This window comes from Mus musculus, chromosome X (assembly GCF_000001635.26).
Source record: "Mus musculus strain C57BL/6J chromosome X, GRCm38.p6 C57BL/6J".
Classification (NCBI taxonomy): domain Eukaryota; kingdom Metazoa; phylum Chordata; class Mammalia; order Rodentia; family Muridae; genus Mus; species Mus musculus.
This window is the reverse complement of record NC_000086.7, coordinates 60319144-60346537: the sequence shown is the minus strand read 5'-3', so window position 1 is coordinate 60346537 and position 27394 is coordinate 60319144. Positions and strand designations below refer to the sequence as shown.

Sequence of the window (27394 nt, the reverse complement as noted above, 5' to 3'; positions counted from 1 at the left end):
TACATACATTAATGGAAAAGTTGGAACACTTATAATTTCTCTAAATTTTTATAACAAATTCTGGAGGAATTTTTTATTTAGTTTTGTTGCTCTGGGTATTAAAATCCAACACAAGAGCCATTGCTCCTTATATAAGAGGCACTCCAGCAGGGCTCAATGCTGAAATACCAGGTGAGGCTTAGTTTTGACCTGGCTGACTAAAGGCATGTGTTCCCAAAAGAGACATTTGAGCCTCACTTGGGATTGAGGGTTATCATCAACAGTGAGGACACAGTAGATGAGGTAAGTGTAAGCATCGGGAAGAAACTGAGGAGAGGCAAACAAATGTGTCTACCAAGACCTAGCATTGTTCATAACCTCAATCTTTTATCCTAAAAGCTTGACTTCCCTTTAAGTACATAATAACTGCTTATATTCATCGAACATAAATATTCATTCTCCAGGATTCGAACTTTTTTTGTCCATCTGACTAATTGATACCCTTGGGGACCCTCTTGGTTGGCTCCTACATTTTATGGAGAGGAAAACTGAGATTCAAAAGAACGCAACAGTGATTCAAAGTTGTTTTTTTTTTTTTTTCTGGTGAAATAACCTTCTAATTCAGCAAGAGAGTGGTGCTTACTTATCATTTTGCCTTACATATTCCGTGTTCTTTAAACTTGGGTTTCAATAGGAAGGAGCATACCTTTGATTTATAGGTTTTCACAAATACAAGGCTATGTGCACATATTATTTGATTTGATTTGGAAAAAATCATAGGGGAAAGTGAAATGTCTCAAGTCAATTATTTCCAGTTCTAAACCTGTGCCCCTCTACAGAGCAATTCACTACTCTGACTGCCTTCTTCCTGTTAGTTAGGGTGTTTCCAAAACAGGATGGGAGGTTTCTTCCTATTGCCTGCCTGTGTAGATACTTCCCCCTTATTCTCAACACTCAGCTTTCCCCTAATGGCAAGCATTGCAGAGCTTTGTTGTATTCCAGAGTGTGTTCATTTGATTATACTTGCTGTTTAGTTCTGTTTCTAGTAGTCTATTGCCTACCAAGGGCCCTCCAGTTTATAACTGCACACAACCATGAGGAGAATCATTTATTATAATGTTTGAGGAACCTTCTCCTTTTGATAGCATTTTGAATGTTTCATGGCTGTCCAGTGAAATCAAAATATATCATTCTGCCTTCGTTTATATGCTCATGATAAGCATTGGACACATAGCTCAGTAAGTAAAGTGCTTGTCTAGCAAGCGTGAGGAAGGGCCTAAGTTCCGTCTTCACCAATATAAAAAGCTGAGTTGGATGACATGTGCTAGTAATTCCAGTTTTGGCTCAGAGACAGGTAAGAATTCCTGGAACTTGCCAGCCAGCCTTGCCTAATCAGCAAACCCATGTTCCCAGTGAGAGATCCTGTTTCTAAAACCCGGATGGATGGTGTCCTGGGAATGACATCTGAGATTGACCTCTGGTTTCCACAGATATGTACACATATGTACATGCTCTCCTGCACACATACATAAATACACAGAATTAATAACTTGTCATCTGATTAGTATAGAATAACAAAATGTTTGCTCATTTTGATTTTACAGCCTTACTATTTTCTCTTCCATTTCACAAGACTCTTTGTATCTCTTTTCTTAGAAAAATATTCACATTGAATTCATTTGTACCAAATGAGTTTAAAGCATAGTAACCCTGAAGATGTGTTTCATTTCTTTGTATTAGGATTACAGTTTACATGGAGATTAATTTTTTAAATTTGTATCATGAGCAACTGGTCATTGGTAAATAATATTTTTATTATGCTGTATGACAATAATCATTTTCTTAGTGTTTACTATATGAAAAGACACTGCTCATTGTAAGTCGTCACCATTTTTATTTAAATTTTATATGTATATTTGTCTGTATGTACGTTAGTGTACCGTGTGTATGCAATGCTTGTGGAGATCAGAACAGGGCATTGTATATCCTGAAACTGAGATTGAAGGTGGTTGTGAGCTGCAATGTGGGTGCTGGGAACCAAACTCAAGTCCTCTGCAAGAGCAGCAAGTGGTCTTCACCACTGAGCCATCTCTCTAGACTCACCATTTCCATCTAGATTGTGAGGAAGCTGAGATATTATGGGGTCAATGAACTAGCTGCAGTTCAAATAGCTAGTAAGTGAGAAACTCAGTACTTGGACCCAGACATTTGATTCAAGAACCCATATCCTTAGCCTGCATGTTCCTTTATTTTGTCAATATGTCTTCTCTGAAACATGATAATTACCACGCCCTCTTAAAGAAGGTCATTATCATAAATGTCAGAGTACTGCTGATATTTGAATATTGAATATTAAGGTATATATCCATTAAAAGACGAGACAGAGCTGGGAAGAGATGGGTCAATTGGTAAAATGCTTGTCATGCAAGCATGAGGGCTTGAAGTTGCATCTACATCACCCATGTTAAGAGTCTGGAACAGTGATATTCTTTTAATAATCCTGATGAGTTTCAGATTCAGTGAGAGACTATGTCTCAAAAAAAAAAAAAGATGAAAAAGCAACTGAAAAAGACAGCCATCATGGACTTCTGGGCTACACATGCACATACAACTCTCATAACACAGCCTTGATCAAATTTTTTTCTCTTCAATAGACCTCAATTGGTCACAGATTGACTCCAAATGATAGTGAGATTTGTTTAGTCAAACAAGTAAGCCATATTTGGCTATAAAACTTGCATCAATCTGTCCTTCCATCAATATATCTAGAATTTTTATCTGCTCATACCATGTATTTAGGTGCTGCAGATTCCAGTTGTGTGCTGAGAGAATCACTGGTTGTGTTTACCTTAGGGAAAGCTACTATATGTATTTTGCATATTTATAGTTCCCATTTGTTACCTGGGCTTTTCATTAAGTTGCTGGTTTTAGCAATCTTTCCTTTCTTCCTCTGTGTTTATTTAGCTGTGTGCTGCAAATGTATTTATGTGATTGTTTAAGTCCTATATAACTTTAATTTTTCAAAGTCTTATTTTTAATGATGGTTCTTAAACACTTTAACCTTCCATTTAGCCCACTACCCAAAAGAGGTAGTGGGAAAGAAAGGATATGGGGGAAGTGAACCTGTTTAGAAAGGTTCTTTGCAGCAACTCCCATCTGTGTTGTCTGGAAATTGGCAGTTCAATTTATAGGTTAGTAGCAGCAGCTTGATCTACTTACAGATACTTCACAGATACAGCAGCCGTCCAGTTCCATAGAGTTGGGATAGTAAACATGAATTAGCAGCAGTGGCACTACCTAGCAGACAGAGTCAGGCCTCAGCCTCAGCTCCAGTCAGCAGGCAAGAATAGGGAGGAATGTCAGAAGTTGTAGGCTGTGCCTCTCTCAGTAAGTGAAGTTCAGTGAAGATCAACAAGCGTTGCACAGCTAGCTCTATAAGCAAGCCTAGCTCAGCCTCGGTCACTGTCCTTAGAGTCCTATTTATACCCTCCAAACATCACGAGTCCTCCACAGGTCTTGTCTCAACATGTGTCTTGTCTCAGCATATGAGTGTGTCTTAGCTGACATCACTCTGCCAGTCAACCTAAATCTGTAGAAACAGCAAGAAAGTGCAGCACATCACCAGAAGTTTTTGGATGCATTTCTCTCTATGGACTCCTTACAAATGTAGATTAACTTTGCAACGTAAGGCAGACCCATACATGCTTGTCTTTAGCGAAGAATCCTTCATCTCATGTCCTTTCACATGCTTGCTTTAGCAGAACACCCTTTCATCCATTTCTGCTTCAGCTAAACGTTCCTTCATGAGTCTGCCTTAGTTTTTCACCCGTGCCTACTTCAGGAAGACAGTCCTTCATGTGTTTGCCCCAGCAAAACACAGTTCAATGCAACTGACTTCCCAAAGAACCCCTAAGTTTCCACTTGAGTCCTACTTGGATATTTGGTCAACCCCATACTGTTAAAACCCTGTGCATGACAGGCACTGGTATAGCCCCAACTATAGTAGGTCACTGAGACCTAGAGAATATGTAGAAAGAGTGAAGAGATCAAGCCTTGCCTCCCTCAGGTTTGCTCTTATTTGTCTGCTGATAGCTTTGTGGAATGGCTAACAGTGAGTAAGTGAAAGACAAGGCTAAGAGTTCCTAGGGACTCTCAGCACTCATGGAGGGGTCATAGAATTTAAAACCCTCTCATGGACTCTGAGAAGGACCAAAGCAAGATGAGAGCCTAAAGAAAGTGGGACATGTCGTACGTGAGTTATAACCTGGCATTTTCTTAATTAATGATAATGATAGCCATGTTTGTGATTTAAATGTACCAGTAAGGTGTCTGAGTATTTTTTCATAGAAGATCTTAGGGATTTCAAAACATAAAGAGAAAAATTCACTAATTTGAGATTATCAATCAAATGTTTTTCTTTTTTTTTTCTTTTTTAGGTTTGATTTGTTTTTATTTTTTCTTTTTCCATTTTTTTATTAGGTATTTTCTTCATTTACATTTCAAATACTATCCCGAAAGTGCCCTATACCACCCCCCCCCCCGCTCCCCTACCCACCCACTTCTTGGCCATGGTGTTCCCCAGTTCTGGGGCAAGACCAAGGGACCTCTTTTCCCAATGATGGCCAACTAGGCCATCTTCTACTACATATGAAATGTTTTTCTTATAGTTAAATATCCTTTCCATGTTTAATTTTAATATTTTCCTTATCCTTCATGCTTATTTTTCTCTGTGTGTGTGTGTGTGTGTGTGTGTGTGTGTGTGTGTGTATGTCTGTGTCTGTGTCTGTGTCTGTCTGTCTGACTGTCTGTCTGTTTCTGGTTATGTATGTGCATATGTGAACAACCCTGGGTATTATCCTCATGAATGCTATCCACCCTGTTTGATATAGGGTTTCTTATCCTGGAGCTCACCAGTTAGGCAAGGCTGGCTGGCCAGTATACACCAAGGATCTTTTTATGACTTTCAGCACTGGGATATCAAACAAATGCTACATTTGTGGTTTCTGAGTTTACAGTCAAACTCAGATCTTCATGCTTGTGGGGTAAGCACTTTACTGACAACCTTCTCCCCAGTTCAGGTTGGCTTTCAACTCACAGTGATTTCCTGACTTAGCCTTCTGAGGGTTGGGATACTGTGAAGAATGGAGTACCACACAGGTTTGGGGGTTACGTTTCTAAAAGTAATTGGACGGGGGGGGGGGGGTACACATTACAATGTGTTGCCCTTTGTTCTTAATATTCTTTATTCTTTCCTTTCACATAGCTACAGTTTTTTCATGGTAATTTAATGTCCATCTCACAGGGTCTTGTGTGCATAGTGTCTGTCCATGTAGAAACCCACATCAGGCCTTTTCTGACAAGCCTGAACAGGGTCCAAAGGGTATATCAGAAGAGTAGAGGGTGCTGGCTCAGCATTTAAAAACACTTGGGTTTTCAGAGGACCTGGGTTTAATTCCCAGCACCCACAAGGGAGTTTTCATTGATCCATAACTTTCAACAATCTATAAGTCCATAATTACAGGGGATCTGACCTCCTCCAGTCACTGAATACATACATGATGCATACAGAATATAGGAAAACACATATATAATAAAGTGAACATATCTTTAAAAACATTTTTAAAAGAATGGAAAAATGGCAGGTTTTAGCTATAAACAAATATAGCAGAAGAAATCTCTTTGCAGTGCTTCAGTAAAATGATCAGTTTTGCAGTCATGGTAGCCACTTTGGTTTATTTGGAATTTGATGTGAAAACATAGTTTTCTTTCCTGGCCCCCTGTAGTAGTCATTTCAGCCTATTGTCTTTCTTCCCTATTCCATACCACCTTGTGTAGTATCATAGGAGCAAATAAGAACTGTGACTAAATAGAAATAATGCTTAGATTTTACTAGGGCTGACATACATCATGGACAAATATTTTGTGTTCATAAGCATTTTGGATTTAGGATAAAATCCATTAAAAGCAAACATACTAGTCTTGTTTTTCCATTTCCTGTAAGTCAAAGTAATATAAACCTAATCTGATTGTCTTCATAAAAACAGCATTATATTAAGGATTATTTCTAGCCTAATTCCTGACTTTTTAAATAGAAACAGCCTTAGCTACCATTTTTAATCAACTGTTTAATCAGCTGGATATGATTAATCTGAACAACTCTTGGGATAAAACTGTTTAAAATCTATGTAAATCAATTAACAATAACAGTCATGTGAGAATATGTCTAAAAAGTCACTAGACAATGTTGCTATTGTCACAAGTACTGCCTTGTTTTTCTGAAATTAATCCAAAGGGGTTTCTTTTCATTTGAATTAGTGTACATGTGGTTATGTGAGCATCTGTGCAGGTGACTACAGAGACTAGAGGTGTTGAGCTCCCTGGAAGTTGGGGTCAGGTAGTTGAGAGCTTCCAGTGCTGAGCCCTGAACTCAGGTCCTTCAAGAGCAGTATGTTCTCTTAATGTTAGAGCTGTCTCTCTAGCTCTTTAATCAAAGGGGTTTTTTTTAAACAAGTTTTTAAGAAATTTGCTGAGACTTTGTGCTTTGCTTTGTTTGTTGTTAATTCTCTGTAAGAAAGATTTTATAGAACAAAAAGCTAGATGGTGATGGTACACATCTTTAATTGCAGCACTCTGAAGGCAGAGGCAGGGGGGATCTTTGTGAGTTTGAGGTCAGCCTGGTATACAGAATGAGTTTCAGGACAGCCAGAGCTACACAGAGAAGCCCTGGGTTAACAACCCCTGCCCCCGCCCAGCACACAAATTTTATAGAACATGTTATTATTCTTTTGCCATGAGTTGTCCTTTGAGAGTAAAGCTAAGTATAGTGGCACATACCTGTAATCCCACCACTCAAAGTGGAATCAGAAGAATTAGCAGGAATCCAGTGCCATTCTTTGCTTCCTCGTAAGTCCAACGCTAGCCTGGGAAAAATAAGGAAAGTGAAAAAAAGAAAGTGATGTCTGATAGTTCGAGGCCAGCCTGGTCTACAAAGTGAGTTCCAGGACAAGCCAGGGCTACACAGAGAAACCCTGTCTCGAAACAAAACAAAACAAAACAAACAAACAAACAAACAAACAGATCTGAAGAATGGTTACAGGTAGGTAAAGAAGTGATAGGAATTTTCTGTGCTAAGAGAAGTAGTGGAACAGAAGTTCTGGGGCAGGAAGAAGCCTAGGACTTGCCTGAAATGGGTTGTAAGAAATAAAAAAGGTGAGATAGAGGTATAGGGTAAGATATGAGATTAGACAGGAGAGAACTAGACTATGTGTCACACCTTGCAGAATAATTTAAATGTTTTCAGATTGGCATGAAACCATTACTAAAGTAGGACTAATAGGACTAGGTTTCATTATGTGACTATTGTCTGTTATTGGCTGGGTCAGCTTTTACTGTTAACATTTACCTAACTGTTCCTTTTTTTTTTTTTTTTTTTTTGGCAAGCATTCAGTTAATGTTCATTCTCTCCCGTAATAAGCTACTTGAAGACAGACACTGTAAAATCAGTCACTGTTTCCAGTATTTTGTATATAGTATGAGATCAATTAATACGGGTTAATGAAGTGCTTCCTGACAGGAGCCTGATATAGCTGTCTCTTGAGAGGCTCTGCCAGAGCCTGGCAAATATAGAGGTGGATGTTCTCAGCCAACCATTGGACTGAGCACAGGGTCCCTGATGAAGGAGTTGGAGAAGGGACTGAAGGAGCTGAGGGGGTTTGCAATCCCTTATGAAGAACAACGATATGAACCAACCAGTACCTCCAGACCTCCCAGGGACTAAACCACCAATCACAGAGTACACATGGAGGGACCCATGGCTCCAGCTGCATATGTAGCAGAGGGTGGCCTTGTCAGACATCAATGGGAGGAGAAGCCCTTGGTCCTGTGAAGGCTCTATGCTGCAGTGTAGGGGAATGTCAGGAACAGGAATGGACTTGGGTGGGTTGGGGAGCAGGGGGAGTGGGGAGGGGATAGGGGATTTTCAGAGGGAAAACAAGGAAAGGGGATAGCATTTGAAATGTAAATAAAATATCTAATAAAAAAAGAAAAACAGTATCTGTAAATTTATCTTGTTAGCTGGGGATGTGTGTGTTTGTGTGTGTTGGAATTCACACAATACAAAATTAACTATTTTTGTTACATTTGTGTGTGTAAACATTTTGTGTGCATATGGAGGTCATATGACAATTTTCGGGGGTTTGTTTTCTCCTATCATGTGGGTTCAGATTGTCATCAGCTCAAAATTAACTCTTTCAAGACAAACTTTATATTTATTTAGTAGTATGAGGTTAGGATATATATCTTTTGTTGCTGTTTTCTCCATGTTTCCTGACGTTTTTCCTATCTAGAGAAAATTACATAAATTAAAACTTCCCTCACCTTTATGTCTTGGGACTAGCAGTAAATTATCTTAGCTATCTTGTTTGACAATAGCTTCTGAGATCCGAATTTCAGAAGTGATCCTGTTATATCAAAGAGGAAGGAATGCTGCAGAGCAAAGCAAAGCAGAATCAAAACCTGATGTAGGGCACAAAGAGAAAATCAGGAGGACGTGGCAATTAAAAGGAGCCCCTCACCCTAGAGTCAGTTGAATGAAGTCTTGCTGTTTGTGACTGAAGAATTCAGCACACTAGGTCTTAGAGCTTCTACAATAGAGTCTCACTGAGGAAACAAACTACTCTTAAAGGTAGGCTGCATTCACAGCAGTCCATGGCCAGCAGAAAAATGGCCTCAAAGGCATCTTTGGAGGTTCTTTGTCTCATAATGTCATATCAGAGCTCTCTTGTTATTTTTAACGTTACTGGCCCAATGTATACATAGTACAGCACACATAGTCTAGTGTGTCTCTCCATCCATATGTGCTTCTTGTGCTTTTACTTTGGCTGTTTTCCTTCTGTTTTTTTTTTGTTGTTGTTGTTGTTTGTTTATCCTATTCTGAATTTTCTGTTTTGTCTTACCATATATTTTATTTTATTATAATCTCTTAAGATACCTGTTTGTTGTCTAAGGAGACAGGAAGGGGTCTAAATGGAAGGGAAGATAGAGAAGAACCTGGGGTGGGGAAGTGGTCAGGGAAGGAGAAACTATAATTAGAATATGTTGTAAGGAAAAAAATCTATTTTCTAAGTTCTGGTCTATAAGTATAGCAGAGTATCATTAGGAATCATTTCATTGACTCTTTTTTTTTTAAATATATTGTATTTTATTTGCCAGTTGTGTTTGGTTCTGTCATAGGTCTCTGGGCTGTCCAGCTTCTGGTTCCTGACCCTCCATGCAGTGTCCAGTATAGGCTTCCTCTTGTGATATGGCATAGCAAGTTACAATAAGACTAGGTATATATCCTTATGTCAAGGCTGGACAAGGCAACCCAGTTGGGGGAACAGGATCCCAAAAGCAGGCAAAAGGGTCAGACACAGTGCTCAAACTGTTAGAAGTCTCACAAGAACACCAAGCTTCATAACCATAACATATATGTAGAGGACCTAGATCAGACCCTTCCAGGCTTCCTGATTGTCACCCCTGTCTCTGAGAGCCCCTATGAGCCCTGCTTAATTGATTCTGTGGGCTATGTTTTCACTGTGTCCTCTACCCCTCTGGGTCCTGTAATCCTCCTTCTTCCTCCTCTTTCTCTTCCTCCTCCTCCTCCTCCTCCAGCAGCAGCAGCAGCAGCAGCAGCAGCAGCAGCAGCAGCACAGGATTCCCTGAGCTCTGCCTAATGTTTAGGTGACTCTCTGTATCTGCTCTGATGATGATTGATTACACTAGGCTCTGGTCTATGAGTATATCAGTTTATCATTAGGAATCATTTCATCCTCTAATTCAAAACAATCTTCCAAGTAGGTTTGTCTCTAGATACAATATTTTTAAATATTTTATAATAATCCTGTGTATAATTAAAATTCATAATTTGAAATGGCTTACTATTTTTTAAAATTGCCCTATGTCAATTAGCATCTTTTCACTTAAAATTGCTTATACTTTTGGGTGTGAGAACATGGAAGTTGTTCTCTAAGTGGACTAAACCATTGCTCTACAGTAAGGCAGATTTGAGGGGGCATTCTTTTCTATTTCACATGTACTGGTTAAACTAACATTAAGTAAAATTTGACTGTAGTGATTTACATTGATGTCTGTAAAGCCTAAACGAACCAATGAATCTTTTAGTGTACAAGATGAATATCTTGGAGGAGCTTAATGTAGTCACTTTGTGCTTACACATTTTGAGAAGACATTAGCATATGAGTCTTTTCTGGTCTGTGCCTTTTAAAATGTTTCATATATTTCTGTCTTCTTTTTGCTTAGAAGCCTACAAATAATTTTTTATTCCAAAACATTTCATGTGCTTTTGTACTTTTTTTTTTATTTTCAAACACTTATTCTCTTTCTTGCCCTTGAATTACTCATTTTATTTTAGAAGTCTTGACTAAATTCAGGTAGCCAAATTGTACAACAGCTGAAGCTGCAATGCAAGTTTTCAATGTTAGATATGTCTGCAAATGTTGGTCATCCCCTTAGAGAAGATCTTCTAGTCAAGCTCTATGTTAGTCAAGCTCTGGGTGACAAAAGCCCCAGTGCCAGGGTGTTCCCAAAGTGTACACAGAGTGAGCAGTTGCTAGCAGAAGGGAATTAGGACCAAGATCTCCTGCTGCCTTGTCTCTCAGAATTCAACTTCAGAAGCAAAAACTTCTACATTTTTGGCCAAATATTTTACTTATCTACTTTTGGCATGTAAAGTTAGAAATATCACAATTTTACCATTTATCTCACTTCGTACTTTTGGATGCTTTGCCAGAATGGCAAATTGTGAGTGGTGTGTGATTTTCCTGCCAATAGAGTCCAGTATAGCTATAATCTAAATGTTTGGTGTAGTAAAAACTGAAATGGTACCAAATCATATATTAGCGTGATGGCACTGGAGTCTTCTTTAGGGAGAAAGTCATATAGTCAAATAAACATGGGAAAGGCTAATTTATGTAGTTAAAATGGTTCTTTTTTGAACTTTTAAAAACTTATACTATATAAGTATGCATTGTGGAGCCAGGAGGAATAGTTATGGATTGGGTTTGCTACTTCTATAGGAACATTTTTGTTAACTTTTTCCATGTAATGCACTTTTGGGAGAAATTGAATAGTACATTCTGGTATTTTTTTAATTTAATTTTGTTTGTAATTCATTTTTTGCACTCCCCTCCCACCCTCCAACTGCTCCATATCCCACACCTCCTCCCCCACACCCCTTCTCCACATGGATGTCCCCACCCCCCACCCCACCTGACCTCTAAACTCCCTGGGGCCTCCAGTTTCTTGAGGGTTAGGTGCATCATCTCTGAATGAACACACACCCGGAAGTCCTCTACTGTATGTGTGTTGGGGGCCTCATGTCAGCTGGTGTATGCTGCCTGGTTGGTGGTCCAGCGAGAGAACTCAGGGGTCCAGATTGAGACTGCTGGTCCTCCTACAGGGTCACCCTCCTCCTCAGCTTCTTCCATCTTTTCCCTAATTCAACAACAGGGGTCAGCTGCTTCTTTCCATTGGTAGGGTGCAAATATCTGCACCTGACTCTTTTAGCTGCTTGTTGGATCTTTCTGAGGGCAGACATGCTAGGTCCCTTTTTGTGAGCACTCCATAGCCTCAGTAATAGTGTCAGGCCTTAGGACCTCCCCTTGAGCTGGATCCTGCTTTGGGCCTGTCACTGGACCTTCTTTTCCTCAGGCTCCTCTCCATTTCCATACCTGTAATTCTTTCAGACAGAAATAGTGATGAGTCAGATGTGTGACTGTGGGATGGTAACCCCATTCCACATTTGATGTCCTGTCTTCCTGCTGGAGATGGTCTCTATAAGTTCCCTCTCCCTACTTGGGCATTTCATCAAAGATCCCTCCCTGTGAGTCCTTGAAGTCTCTCACCTCCCAGGTCTCTGGTGCACTCTGGGGGGTCCCCTCAACCTCCTATTTCCTGAAGTTGCCTGTTTCCATACTTTCTGCTGGCCCTCAGGGTTTCAGTCCTTTTCCCTCACCCAATACCAGATCAGCTTCCACCCCCCTCCACTTTCCCTCCCTCCCCATTTTTGATTGCTTTCTTCTCTCTCCCAAGTGGGACTGAGGCAGCATCCTCACTTGAACACTTCAGCTTATTGAGCTTTTTGAATTCTGTGGACTGTATCTTGTGTATTCTGTATGTTTTTTTAGGGGGGGGTGACTAATATCCATTTATTAGTGAGTACATATCATGCATGTCATTTTGGGTCTGAGTTACCTCACTCAGGATAATATTTTCTAGTTCCATCCATTTGCCTGCAAAACTCAGGATGTCCTCCTTTTTAGTAGCTGAGTAGTATTCCATTGTGTAAATGAAGCACATTTTCTGTATCCATTCTTCTGTCGTGGGACATCTAGGTTGTTTTCAACTTCTGGCTATCACAAATAAGGCTGCTATGAACATAGTGGAGCAAGTGCCTCTGTGGCATGATGGGCCATCTTTTGGGTATATGCCCAAGAGTGATATAGCTGGCTCTGATTCAGGTAGATCTAATTGCAGTTTTCTGAGGAACCTCCAGATTGATTTCCAGAGTGGTTGTACCAGCAATGGAGGAGTGTTCCTCTTTCTCCACATCCTCTCCAACATGTGTTATCACATGAGGTTTTGATCTTAGCCATTCTGACTGGTGTGAGGTGGAATCTCAGGGTTGTTTTGATTTGCATTTCCCTGATGATGAAGGATGTTGAACATTTCTTTAGGTGCTTCTCTGCCATTCGAGATTCCTCAGTTGTGAATTCTTGGTTTAGTTCTATACCCCATTTTTTGATTGGGTTGTTTCATTTTTTGGTGATTAACTTTTTGAGTTTTTTATATATTTTGGATATTAGCCCTCTATCGGATGTGGGGTTAGTGAAGATTTTTTTCCCAATCTGTAGGTTGCCTATTTGTCTTATTGACTATGGCCTTTGCTTTACAGAAGCTTTCCAGTTCCATAAGGTTTCCACTTATCAATTCTTGATCTTAGAGCATGAGCCATTGGAGTTCTCTTTAGGAAATTTCCCCCTGTGCCAGTGTGTTCTTGGCAGTTTATATTTTCTGTGGGTTCCTAATTGGCAGTCTTCAAAGACATTGAGATTTAACAAAGCAAGCAGGTATTTTTAAATTTACAAATTATTTATTTTTTTATGTCTTAGGATACTAAAAGTTCTGTCTTTTACTTCAAAATGCTTACTGATTATTGTAAAATCTTCTAAACGTCTTTTAAGAATAATTTAGCCTTGGGTTGGAGAGATGGCTCCATAGTTAAGAACACAGGCAGCTCACAATCATCTGTAACTCCAGTCCAAGGGGATCTGACAACCCCTTCTGCCTTCCACTTCAGGGCACATAGATGGTACATGGATGCATATGTAGGCAGAATACCAATACACATAGAAGTAATTTCTTTTAATTTATGGAAAACATTAGTCTCTTGGACAAGAATGATGACCCAGGCATTAAGAATATGTTCCACTCTAGCAGAGGACCAGGTTTGGTTCCTAGTACCTACATGATGCTCAAAATTATCTGTACTTCTTGTTACAGGTGGTTCTTTGTCCTCTTCTGGCCTCTGTAACCACCAGGCACACATGTGTGGTACATATGCATACCTGCAGGCAAATACTCAAAACATAACATAAAAATAAATCTTTGCCTTTAAAGAAACAATAATTAGACTAGAATGCACGCCTTTGATCCCAGCAGCACTTAGAGGACCGAGGCAAGTAGAGCTTTGTTAAGGTATAGGGCAGGTCTACATAGTGAGTTCAGACCATCCAGGACTGCATAATAAGCCTTTGTCTCACAAAGAAGCAGGAGAGGTAGAAGACTGTTTTGTCTCAGTAGTGCAGAGGAAGTTTAAAAACAAAGCTTTGGAGAAGGGAAGGGAGTGCATTAATTTTGGAACAATACACAAGTAACTGTACACTATTTACCATAAAGGGAAAAATAAATACTAATTTTGTGGCCAAGATCTCAGACAGTTCTAAAACAATGTATATTTTGGACAACAGTCTCCAATGGCTCTATGATTGGCCCTCATTTACCATCTCACAGGAGGCATTGCAAATTTAAACCTGTGCAGGGCTAGTTTTTCAAGTTTTATATTACTGTAGTTTTTTTAACATCTGCAAAAACACATTCTTTGTTCACATGACTAATTTCGAGTTATAAAAGGTTATCTCTGGCTATTGAGTTAATCCTACTATAGTAGACTTTAGTTAGTGTGACCTCTTTTAGAGAGAATGAAATTGAGTCAAGTAACAAAAAAATGTTTTCCTCAGGTTTCATCCTTTAAAAACACATGTAAATGTTTCCCAAGAACATGTTTTTTTTTTTCTTTTGTTTATTCCATATCTTGTCCTGAAATCCTTACTTCCAGGAAACATCCTTTTTTTCAAGAACAGACTTTTCCTTCATTAAGAACCGAGCAATGACGTTAGCAATATAACTAGCTAACGTTTGTGAGTCAGAATCCAGAGCCACCTCCCATTAAGCCATGTGCCACAATGAAAAGATGAAAATCTGTTATTTTCCTTTCCTTCTAAAAACTGTGTTTGCAGTGGTGAGGAATGAAGCCAAGCCTTGTTTTTACTTGCTAGGCAAGTACTCTGCCACTGAGCTACTTCCTCACTCAGGATCTTTAGACCTAACTTTTGGGGACTGTTCAAACTAAGTTGACAACAGCAATGGAAACTGTAACTAAAACAGAAATGAAATAAAACCATGTTCATACCATCATGTTCCTCTTGCCTCTCTGGCTGTTGTACGTTAGCCAGAACTTTTCTTTCCTTATGCTGTAATATTTTTTCTTTTCTGATCTAAAAAGTAGTTCTTGAATGAGATTTTATCTCTTCTAGGTAATAATATTGATTGAAGGTGCTTCCCATACCCAGTGGTTCTTTTTGCTGGACATTGCTGTTTGCTGCTGACATATAAAATTTTTATACCTATGAGAATCTCTAAATAATGAGAATTTTCTACTCCTAAATAAACTTTCCCACAGAAACCATTTTCTTATGTCTTACATCTGTTTTGTACCGATCTTTAAAGCTTGGAAATGTAAAATTGTAGTAGTTTTCTTAAGGAGAAACCCAGTGATTCATAACAAATACCTTCTATCTCTTAAACTATTCAAAGATCAGTTAAACTGGGCAGGAGGCTTAAGCAGGTATATCTCTGTGAGTTTTAGGCCATCCTGTTTCTAGGCCAGCTAGTGCTACATAGTGAGACCCACTTTGAAAATATCAAATATATGTAATTAACATTTGTGAATTGTCTTAAGAAATATAATTGTCATCATTTTCTTTTTTGTTTTTATTTAAGATTTATTTATTGCTATATGTAAGTACACTGTAGCTGTCTTCAGACACACCAAAAGAGGGCATCAGAGCTCATTACGGGTGGTTGTGAACCACCATGTGGTTGCTGGGATTTGAACTCAGGACCTCTGGAAGAGCAGTCAGTGCTCTTAACCATTGACCCATCTCTCCAGCCCTGTCATCATTGATTATTGTAGTTAGAGATTGGGGAAGGAAGAAAGAAATTTTCTAAGATGAGGAAAGAATGCAATACTGTGCCAACATATTTGGGAGGGGGGGGGATGTTCAAATTCATATTGCCAAGGAAAATTAGGATTTTTAGAGAAAAGTAATAGGCAGACATGAAGTGCCATAATAACAGAGGCCAGTCCACTAGAGTGCTGCTTCCAAACTAACTCATTTAGGTCCTCTTATGGTTCCTTTGCCACCTCCCACAGAAGTACATAAACTCCTCAACTGAAAGTTGGCTTTCATCCTAAATTCCAGGAAACTTTGAAAGGATCACAACTTCTTAATGATTTGCAGTCTTCTCTCTGAAACTTAGCTGTTAGAAAATTTCGAGTCAGTATGCAGATGGCCTCATCTTTTTCTAACGCCTCTGAGGTTTGTAATCTGTATTTTATTTTGTTTTCCTGTTACCCAGGTTTGCTCTGTCCAGGAACCTTCTTCTTGCTTTCCTTTTGTTGGTGTATTTCATTTTCTGAGGTTATTCATCAGTACTTAGCTGGATTGCCATCTTCTCTTTCTTTGATTTTAGAGCTTAACTACCATTCTATTTAGAGTTTCAAGGTTTGTTACATGTTTAGAATAAAAGGTGGTATACAAATATGGATAGCAAGAACAAAAAACTTTGTCACCTTATAAAGATGTGTTCATCTCTAGTTATGTATGTATTTTGTAAGGTTATATCCAAGTTATGAAAGATATTACTAATAAAGTTAAGTTACTGTGGACCATTAGGAACTTTGGGAGACTGAGGTTATAGTCTTTAAAGCAACCTCTGAATCATTTTTCAAATTTCTGTTAAAATTGTGAATTACAAAATGCTTACAGCATTTTGATCCATCAACTATATTAAGTAATCTTTTAGGAAAGCTGAATTTTATTCATATTTCTATAGCTCTGAGTTACTTAGGGTGAGGGCATGGTGTGGGAATGCATAGGATTTGTTGTTTCTGGTAAAATTAAACTGTTCAGTAAATGAGATTGATATACTAAAAAGTCCAATTGAAAGCTTCCAACACAGTGTTGTTCTTATCTAGGTTCTCACATCTGTTCTTTTTAAGTATTGTGCTTGCAGATTAGATATGTTTGTGTAGAGCTTAATATTATTTCTGATAGCAGTTTCTATTCAGTTAAATATACTGCTAATAGGTAATTCCTTTGGTGTCTACAAAAGAATTTCATCCCCGTAACTGTATTTTGATCAGATGTTTACAAATTTCAGTAAATAGGACCGTAATTAAGATCGAAAGGCAAAGTCAAACAAAACATCCTATATGTTTACTAACTCGGGTAAAGGAGGAAGAAACAGCTTGATCACTTAAGTTGCAGTAAAAGCAAAATGTGAAACATATATTCTTAAGATTCATTTTCTGGCCGGGCAGTGGCGGTATACCCCTTTAATCCCAGCACTTGGGAGGCAGAGGCAGGCAGATTTTTGCGTTCGAGGCCAGCCTGGTCTACAGGTGAGTTCCAGGACAGCCAGGGCTATATAGAGAAACCCTGTCTCCACCCCAGCCCTTCCCCCCAAAAACATTTATTTCACATTATAGCTGTAAATTAAAATTAGGATTATTTGCCTTGGTTTGTTACAACAGAATGAACTTGGAATTGACTATTGAACAGATTATAGTAATTTTAACCAAGAAGCTCAATATACTGTAGTCATTTTGTGGTACTATACTATTCCCCTCCTTGCACTGCTCCCCACAAATCCTGGGATAGTTATCTGATTTTGGGGGGCCTTTTAAATAGGCATCTGAACTTTTGATCAAATGTCATTTTTTTTAGCATTGAGATACTGTTTTTTTCCATTTTTAGCCTGATTGTACAGTTACAATATACTAATGTTTCAAGGAAGAAAATAGCTTTGGTTGAGGTGTGAATAGTTTAAAACCATTTGCATATCTTCAGTTTATTTTAATTTAGTTTATATGTTTATTTTATGTGTATGTGTGTTTTGGCTGCCTGTATGTCTGTTCGTTGAGCGCATGCCTGGTGCCAGGGGAAGTCAAAAGAGTATGTCAGATTTCCTGGCAGGAGTTATAGACGATTGTGTGCTGCCCAATGGCTTTTGGAAGAATACCCGGTGCTCTCTTAACTGCTGAGACATCTCTCCAGCTCCTTTCAAGTTTTAATTGGTATTTTTCTTAGCTTTTATTTATTATAAGAACTCAAAGAGAGGAGTCCAACCATTCAGAACAATTATGTAATTATCAAGGATAACATCTGTTAAGATCATTTGCTAATAAGACAGATAGCTTTGCATTATATCAGTGCCTGCAAGTTTCATTATTAATGATCTGAATGGAAGACAAGAGACATACAAAATTGAAGCATCAAACAAAATTTTCATTTTGTGAACAGTTTGAAGTGGTTTGAAAAGACATTGTTTAATAATGACTTTTTTTTGGATTTTACCATGTAAAATGAAATTATTCAAAGTATTGTAACCTGAAGAAAAAATGCAGGCAGGATTATGAGTACTATATTGAAAATTTATAGGATGATAGTTGACAATAAGCATAATTTTAATACAGTAAGGTAGCAGTAATTTTCAGGCTCACTTATGTATTTTTTCCACCTATAAAACATCCGGAAAAATATTAAGCAATAGGCCCATATCTCAGTGTGAATGTAAAGGTGATACATGGTCAGGATTAATAATCACAGATATATATGTCTAGGTGATATATTTAAATTTACCAAACCTGAAAAGGATGGCAAGGTATGCTTTGTTTCCACTCCACTGTTAGCTCTTGTAGTTACAATTTTCTATTGAGGCTCTTACTTATCCAGTCAAAGGTCTGAATGCAAGAAACAAATTATACTTCCAGTGGCTTTCCTTTTAAAGTGAATATCAAAGCCATAGGCCAAATAGAATTATAATTGAGATTAGCTCAATTTTTGCTAGTTTGCAGTTTTTGCTGTTTTGAGTGATTATTTTTGATATAAATGTGTGTGTGTGTGTGTGTGTGTGTGTGTGTGTTTCAAACACTATTTAGGCATAGGAAGGTGATTTTTGTTTGCTGTGACGGGGTTCTGCATTGCCCAGCCAGCCTACAGTCCCCATTTTTCCTGCCTCCCAAGTATTGACCCGGGCAGGCGATTTTTATCATGAGAAAGAAATTGAAGCTTTATTCTTGGCTATGCTATATGTTCTGAGTGTAATTTTAATGTTTTTACAGTTATAAGAATACTTTTTAAGTAGTGTTTGTGCCAGTACAATAGAGTCTGTGCTAGCCTATTTAAGGCTTAAAAAAATAATGTTTATAAGAACATTTTGATGGGACTCAATCCAACACAAGATGGACTCATAAAAAACTTAAATGCATTACCAGTGACAGGAATTATATACTCCTACACCAAAACTATATTGTCTTCCATCCAAATAATATTGTTTCTTAATGTTTCCTTCTTGGATTTCCCTGTTTTGTCAAAAGCACCTATATTATTTAAAAATCACAGGAACTAACACTACTGTTTTTTTCTAATTTTTTATTTATTTATTTATTTATTTATTTATTTACATTCCAGATTTTATTCCTCCCTCCCCGACCCACCCTCCAACTGCTCCACATCCCACACCTCCTCCCCACACCCCGGTCTCCACATGGATGTCTGCACCCCTCCACCCCACCTGACCTCTAAACTCCCTGGGGCCTCCAGTCTCTTGAGGGTTAGATGCATCTCCTCTTTTTTTTTAAATTTTTTTATTAGGTATTTTCTTCATTTACTTTTCCAGTGCTATCCCAAAAGTCCCCCATACCCTCCCCCCCACTCACCTACCCACCCACTCCCACTTCTTGGCCCTGGCATTCCCCTATACTGAGGCATATAAAGTTTGCATGACCAATGAGCCTCTCTTTCCACTGATGAACAGCTAGGCCATCTTCTGATACATATGCAGCTAGAGACACGAGCTCCGGGGGGTACTGGTTACTTCATATTGTTGTTCCACCTATAGGGTTGCAGATCCCTTTAGCTCCTTGGGTACTTTCTCTAGTTCCTCCACTGGGAGCCCTGTGGTCCATCCAATAGCTAACTGTGAGCATCCACTTCTGTGTTTGCTAGGCTCTGGCATAGTCACACAAGAGACAGCTATATCAGGGTCCTTTCAGCAAAATCTTGCTACTGTATGCAATGGTGTCAGCGTTTGGAGGCTGATTATGGGATGGATCCCCGGATATGGCTGTCTCTAGATGGTCCATCCTTTCGTCTCAGCTCCAAACTTTGTCTCTGTAACCCCTTCCATGGGTGATTGTTCCCAATTCTAAGAAGGGGCAAAATGTCCATACTTTGGTCTTTGTTCTTCTTCAGTTTCATGAGTTTCACAAATTGTATCTTGGGTATTCTAAGTATCTGGGCTAATATCCACTTATCAGTGAGTACATATTGTGTGAGTTCCTTTGTGAATGTGTTACCTCACTCAGGATGATGCCCTCCAGGTCCATCCATTTGCCTAGGAATTTCATAAATTCATCCTTTTTAATAGCTGAGTAGTACTCCATTGTGTAAATGTACCACATTTTCTGTATCCATTCCTCTGTTGAGGGACATCTGGGTTCTTTCCAGCTTCTGGCTATTATAAATAAGGCTGCTATGAACATAGTGGAGCATGTGTCCTTCTTACTGGTTGGAACATCTTCTGGATATATGCCCAGGAGAGGTATTGCGGGATCCTCTGGTAGTACTATGTCCAATTTTCCGAGGAACCACCAGACTGGTTTCCAGAGTGGTTGTACAAGCTTACAATCCCACCAACAATGGAGGAGTGTTCCTCTTTCTCCACATCCTTGCCAGCATCTGCTGTCACCTGAATTTTTGATCTTAGCTATTCTGACTGGTGTGAGGTGGAATCTCAAGGTTGTTTTGATTTGCGTTTCCCTGATGATTAAGGATGCTGAACATTTTTTCAGGTGCTTCTCAGCCATTCGGTATTACTCAGGTGAGAGTTCTTTGTTAAGCTCTGCACCCCATTTTTAATGGGGTTATTTGATTTTGAAGGAGTCCACCTTCTTGAGTTCTTTATATATATTGGATATTAGTCCCCTATCTGATTTAGGATAGGTAAAGATCCTTTCCCAATCTGTTGGTGGCCTTTTTGTCTTATTGATGGTATCTTTTGCCTTACATAAGCTTTGCAATTTTATGAGGTCCCATTTGTCGATTCTCGATCTTACAGCACAAGCCATTGCTGTTTTATTTTTTTATTAGGTATTTATTTCATTTACATTTCCAATGCTATTTCAAAAGTTCCCCACACGCTCCCCCACCCACTCCCCCACTCATCCACTCCCACTTCTTGGCCCTGGCATTCCCCTGTACTGAGGCACATAAAGTTTGCACGACCAATGGGCCTCTCTTTCCACTGATGGCCGACTAGGCCATCTTCTGATACATATGCAGCTAGAGACACGAACGAGCTCCAGGGGGTACTGGTTAGTTCATATTTTTGTTCCACCTATAGGTTTGCAGATCCATTTAGCTCCTTGGGTACTTTCTCTAGCTCCTCCATTGGGAGCCCTGTGATCCATCCAGTAGCTAACTGTGAGCATCCACTTCTGTGTTTGCTAGGCCCTGGCATAGTCTCACAAGAGACAGCTATATCTGGGTCCTTTTAGCAAAATCTTGCTAGTGTGTGCAATGGTGTCAGCGTTTGGAAGCTGATTATGGGGTGGATCCCCGGATATGGCAGTTGCATCTCCTCTTAAATGAACACAGACCCGGCAGTCCTCTACTGTATGTGTGTGTTGGGAGCCTCATATCAGCTGGTGTATGCTTCCTGGCTGGTGGTCCAGTGTTTGAGAAATCTTGGGGTTCCAGGTTAATTGAGACTGCTGGTCCTCCTACAGGGTCACCCTTCTCAGCTTCTTCCAGCCTTTTCCTAATTCAACAACAGGAGTCCTCTGCTTCTGTCCATTGGTTGGGTGCAACTATCTGCCTCTGACTCTTTTAGCTGCTTGTTGGGTCTTCCAGAGTGTAATCATGATAGGTCCCTTTGTGTGAGCGCTCCATAGCTTCAGTAATAGTGTCAGGCCTTGGGACCTCCCTCTGAGTTGGATCCCACTTTGGGCCTGTCGCTGGACCTTCTTTTCCTTAGGCTCCTCTCCATTTCCATCACTGCAGTTCTTTCAGACAGGAACAAATATGGGTCAGAGTTGTGACTGTGGGATGGCAACCCTGTCCCTCACTTGATGCCCTGGAGGTAGGCTCTACAAGTTCCCTTTCCCTACTTGTCAAGCCTTTCATCCAAGGCCTTTGAGTTCTGAGAGTCTCTCACTTCCCAGGTCTCTGGTATATTTTGGAGGGACCCCCAACTTCCTACCTCCCAAGGTTGCCTGTTTCTACTCTCTCTTTGCCCTAGGGGCTCCAGTCCTTTTCCCTCACCCAGTACCAGATCAGGTTCCCCTCTACTTCCCAACCCCCAGTCCACATTCCTTCTAATTTGTAGGTTGCCAATTTGTCTTATTGACTATGTCCTCTGTTTTACAGAAGCTTTCCAGTTTCATGAGGTCCCATTTATCAATTCTTGATCTTAGCGCATGAGCCATTGGAGTTCTGTTTAGAAAACTTCCTCTTCTGCCAATGAGTTCAAGGCTCTTTCCCACCTTCTGTTAGATTCAGTGTATATGGTTTTATGTTGAGGTACTTGATCCATTTGGACTTGAGCTTTGTGCAAGATGACAAATCTGGGTCTATTTTAATTTTTCTACATACAGACAACCAGTTAGACCAGCACCATTTACTGAAGATGCTTTCTTTTTTCCATTGTATATTTTTGGCGTCTTTGTCAAAGATCAAGTGTCCATACGTGTGTGGTTTTATTTCTGAGTCTTCAATTCTATTCCGTTGTTCGACATGTCTTTCTATGCCAATACCATGTAGTTTTTATCACTGTTGCTCTGTAGTAAAGCTTGAGGTCAGGGATGGTGTTTCCCCTACCTGTTCTTTTATTGTTAAGAATTGTTTTTGGCTATTCTGGGTTTTTTGCCTTTCCAGATCAATTTGAGAATTGCTCTTTCCGTGTCTTTGAAGAATTGTGTTGGGATTTTGATTGGTATTGCATTGAATTATAGATTGCCTTTGGCAGGATGGCCATTTTTACTTTGTTTTGGTTGGGTCCTTGTGTGGTTTAGGTACCAGAGTAATTGTGGCTTCATAGAACGAATTAGGTAGTGTTCCTTCTGTTTCTATTTTATGGAGTAGTTTGAGGAAAATTGGTATCAGGTCTTTGATGGTCTTGTAGAATTCTGCACTAAATCCATTTGGCCCTGGGCTCTTTTGGGTTGAGAGGTTTTTAATGGCTTCTTCTATTTCCTTATGGGATGGATGTGGGCCTGTTTAGATAGTTTTCTTGCTCTTGATTTAACTTTGGTATGTGGTATCTGCCTAACAGCCATCCATTTCATCTAGGTTTTTTTTAGTTTTGTTGATTATAGGGTTTTATAGTAGGACCTGATGATTTTTTGAATTTCCTCAGTTTCTGTTGTTATGTCTCCCTTTTCATTTCTGATATTATTAATTTGGATACTGCCTCTTGGCCCTTTAGTTAGTTTGGCTAGGGGCTTATCTATCTTGTTGATTCTGTCAAAGAACAAGATTTTGTTTTTACATATACTAGAGCATTAGTTTGGGCGTTCTAGATTCAGTGAATATATATATATATATACATATGTATATATATATTATATATATATATAGTTTATATTTATATTTATTTATTTATTTTGGTTTTCCCGAGACAGGGTTTCTCTGTGTAGCCCTGGCTGTCCTGGAACTCACTCTGTAGACCAGGCTCAAAAGAGGTACAAGAAGTATTAGAAATATATTTCTAACTGACTTTAGGGCAGTAGACTGTGCAAGAGCATTGGGAAACTCTTATAAAATCAAAGAATGATAGTTTCTTTGTAGAAAAGTGTGATCATTTCATTAATAGGATTTGACTTCTAAAGTTATAAGTAATTATTTCATGTTTAGAAATAATTTGTATTGTGTGTTCTATTCTCTGATATGTTAGTTGACACAATGATCCTCAGAAGTTTTATAATAAATAAAATATTTCCAGCCTATTATTTTTATAAGTTAGAGTTTTGAGCTGCATTTGGACTATGGCCGAAATAATATGGCTGGCAATAAAATGCAGTGTTGTTTGTATAAGATGCCCTCCAAAATTTCATCAAATGAGTTGACAGAAGGTTGATTAATTTTACCACGTGTTTTAAGGGAACCAAGGAATTGCAATTAGTTGCTCAACTAATCAAACGGGATCCAGATATCTATAAACCCTTTTGCATTTGTGCAGTTAGTTTTGTTTTAAGGTGTTCTGTTTTATTTCGGGTTTTTGTTTGTTTGTTTGTATTTGAGACCAGGCTGGCCTCAAACTCCTGATAGTCCTTTTATATACTTATATACAAGTGTGAACTACCACTCAGCCTATTATAAACTTGCTTTATAGGTGTTTTTGTCGGGGTTTCTATTCCTGCACAAACATCATGACCAAGAAGCAAGTTGGGGAGGAAAGGGTTTTATTCAGCTTACATTTCCATACTGCTGTTCATCACCAAAGGAAGTCAGGACTGGAACTCAAGCAGGTCAGGAAGCAGGAGCTGATGCAGAGGCCATGGCGGGATGTTCTTAGTGGCTTGCCTCCCCTGGCTTGCTCAGCCTGCTCTCTTATAGAACCCAAGACTACCAGCCTAGGGATGGTCCCACCCACAAGGGGCCCTCCCGCTTGATCACTAATTGAGAAAATGCCCCACAGCTGGATCTCATGGAGACACTCTCCTTTCTCTGTGATAACTCCATCCTGTGTCAAGTTGACACACAAAACCAGCCAGTACAATAGGGGATGAGAAGATGAAGAATGTGACAATTTGAGGAATAACAAATGAGTTTAGGTGGATGGATGTGTCTAGGACTTACACTGTGCTTAATAAATTATTGTTTGGGAGAATTGAATGGGCCTGCATAGGAAGTAGACAAAACTTGTGTCAAAAATCTGTTCAAGTATAGTTTATTATTGAATATTCTGTCCTGAAAATATGAGATTAGTTAAAGAAAATACACAGAAAAGAATAATTGCAATTACTTTCTTCTTTGGAGTATCCAGCACAGCATCAGAGTAAACACTCTTACAACATCTTTTCACGAGCATTATTATTAAATTATCAGCATATCATAGTGCTATATTTTGAGGTAAAGTTCTCTAGATGCCTTTAATTGCTTTCTGTAACTATATTAGAATTGTACTGTTGGCTTTAGACCAGTTCGTTCAAACAATAGTTTTGCTAGGATAATTTGTTAACCTGGTAAGAGATTTGTGGATTTTCATTTCTAGACAGGGTTTTTACCATTCCCTGTTCCTCCGATTCACCAGAATTCTAAGCTTGGTAAAAACATGGAGAAACATGGTGAAAAGCTGACCTTTTCCTTCTTTCTTGGCTAGTGTGCTGGAGAAGAGAAACGAGTTGGTACACGCACAGTGTTTGTTGGCAATCATCCCATTTCTGGAACAGAACCTTATATTGCGCAAAGATTTTGTGATAATAGAATAGTCTCATCTAAGGTAAGTTTGTTTTTTTTAATTAATTATTTACAACCCAATCACTTCTCCCCAGTTTCCCCTCACATAATCCCTCCCCAGTAACCCCTCTTCTCCTCTGAGAGGATTCCTTCCTCCCACACCCTATATCACCCAACCCTGGAGCATCAATTCTCTGCAGGGTCAGGTGCATCCTCTCCTACTCAGGCCAGACAAGATAGCCCTGTTGGGAAACAGATTCCATAGACAGGCTGTTGCTTTAGGGACAGCCCCTGCTCCAGTTGTTGGGGGACCCACATGGAGACTGAGCTGCACATCTGCAATGTATGTGCCAGAGGCCTTGCTCCAGCCTATGTGTGTCTTTTGGTTGGTGGCTTAGTCCCTGAGAGCTCCTAAGGGTCCAGGTTAGTTGACTCTATTGGTCTTCCTGTAGAGTTTCCATCCCCTTCAGGGCCTGCAATCCTTCCTCCAAAAGAGTCCCCAAGAGCCATCTACTGTCTAATTGTGGGTGTATGCACCTGTCTGAACCAGCTGTTGGGTACAGCCTCTCAGGGACAGTTATGCCAAACTCCTGTCTGAAAGAACACCAACATCCTTGTGTCAGGGATTGGTGCTTGTCCATGAGTCTCAAGCTAAGCTGGTTGTTTGTTGGCCATTCCCTCAGACTCTGCTCCATCCTTATCCTCGAATTTCTTTTAGACAGGAAAAATTCTAGGTCGAAACTTTTGTGGGTGGGTTGGTGTCCTTATCCCTCCACTGGGGGTCCTGCCTAGATACAGGAGTGGCCTCTTCAGGTTCTATTTTCCCACTATTAGGCTTAGGTAACCCCTATAGTCTTCTGGGGGCTTCCCCCATTACAGGTGTCTGGAACTTCCTAGGAATCTATAGAAAGTCTTAAAAAAAAACTCATGAGAAGTTCATACAAAGTTGGATATATTCATTTATGCTTCTAAAGATGCTGATGCATTTATATATGTATACACACATGGTCATGTACAAATCAGAATGCCAACTGTGATAATTAATACCCTGAACAGTAATTTACTTTTTAAAAAGCCTATCACTTGCCTCCCATTATGATTCACAGTGCCTGTTGATGGTGCATATTACTTCAGGCCTTAAAATGTGCTACAAGTAATAATTATTGTGCTGGGGAGAGGTGTTTCTCAGTGGTAGAGCATTTGCCAACATGAGGACTTATTAATTATTTACTTGTGTAGAGCTTTCTGAGTTGCCCTTGAAAGGATTAGACTGTACCGGATTTACATTCTTCTGGAGGGTGCTTAGTGACTTCCATTTGCATCTCTCCTCTCCTCCATCTTGCTTCTGACTTGTGATTCTAGGTCCTACAGGGTACATTTTGCCTGTATATTGCTTGGCCTATAAAATTTAACCACAATAGGCATGGCACTTTTTGAATAATGGTCTTAGTTTAGTATGGTCTAAGTTGAGAGCAGGGTCCTACAAGTTTGAGTACTTGTATTTAAATCTTGACAAAGTATTTATTAGCTATATCACCTTAGTTAACTTAATGAATGCAGCCTATGAAATGACTAATACTTCATAGATGGAAGCACTTCTTACAGCTCCTAGCACCCAGTAGTCATCACTCTGCTAGTATAATTTACTGATCTTTATTGCTGGCCAACCAGGAAAGGTGCTAGAATAGTAGATACCTGGTTTACTACAGTTTCTTATAGCAAGGAGCATAGTTTGATAATGTTCTTGACTTCCAAATGCAGTCTGGCAAGAGAGAGCTAAAATGTTGGTGACATTTAATTCAGTGCACATCTGCAGTGACTTAGGCTCTAAAATTCTTCCTTTAACAATATAGCATATTCTTATATTCAAATATTCCTTTAGTTTCTCCTTTAGGCAATGGCATAATGGAGATTATTTTCAGTTCAAATGTTAATATGTAAAATATAAACAGAAGCACTCAGCTCTCTGGGTTCTAGGACAGCTGGGATTGTATTGAGAAAGACCTTGTATCTATAAAAAGAAAGAAATAAAAGATTAAGATGTAAAATATGAATGTGAAACTGAGAAGCCCAATGAACAGATATGTATGTAAGCCTGTAGAACACTGTAACAATCAGATAAAATGCTGATTTTCTTTTTCTCTTACACATTGTTGCAGAACTTTTAGTCACAGTCAGGAGCTTATATACTTGTATGTGGGGTAGTGAATAGTCTTTTCAGTATAGATTTTGACTTACTCTATGTTACCCAACTAAGCAATCAGTTATAGACCTTTGGCTCAGAATCATAGACACAAGAACTAAAAAGTCATTTGAGGTTCATCTTGTTGACT

The 27394-nt window shown here is 39.2% G+C and overlaps 1 protein-coding gene across 12 annotated transcripts in view; it reads left to right on the top strand.

Moving 5' to 3' along the window:
- Positions 1 to 27394, top strand: part of Atp11c (ATPase, class VI, type 11C) — a 181571-nt gene that overhangs the window by 58316 nt on the left and 95861 nt on the right. For all 12 annotated transcript variants that reach the window (XR_001782750.1, XM_006528091.4, XM_006528090.4 and 9 more), the window contains one exon: positions 24985 to 25104. Coding sequence is in view for 11 of the 12 variants with exons in the window: in XM_006528091.4 (XP_006528154.1) it covers positions 24985 to 25104 (120 nt within the window). In the remaining variant the exon portion in view is untranslated. The remainder of the gene's footprint in view (positions 1 to 24984; positions 25105 to 27394) is intronic.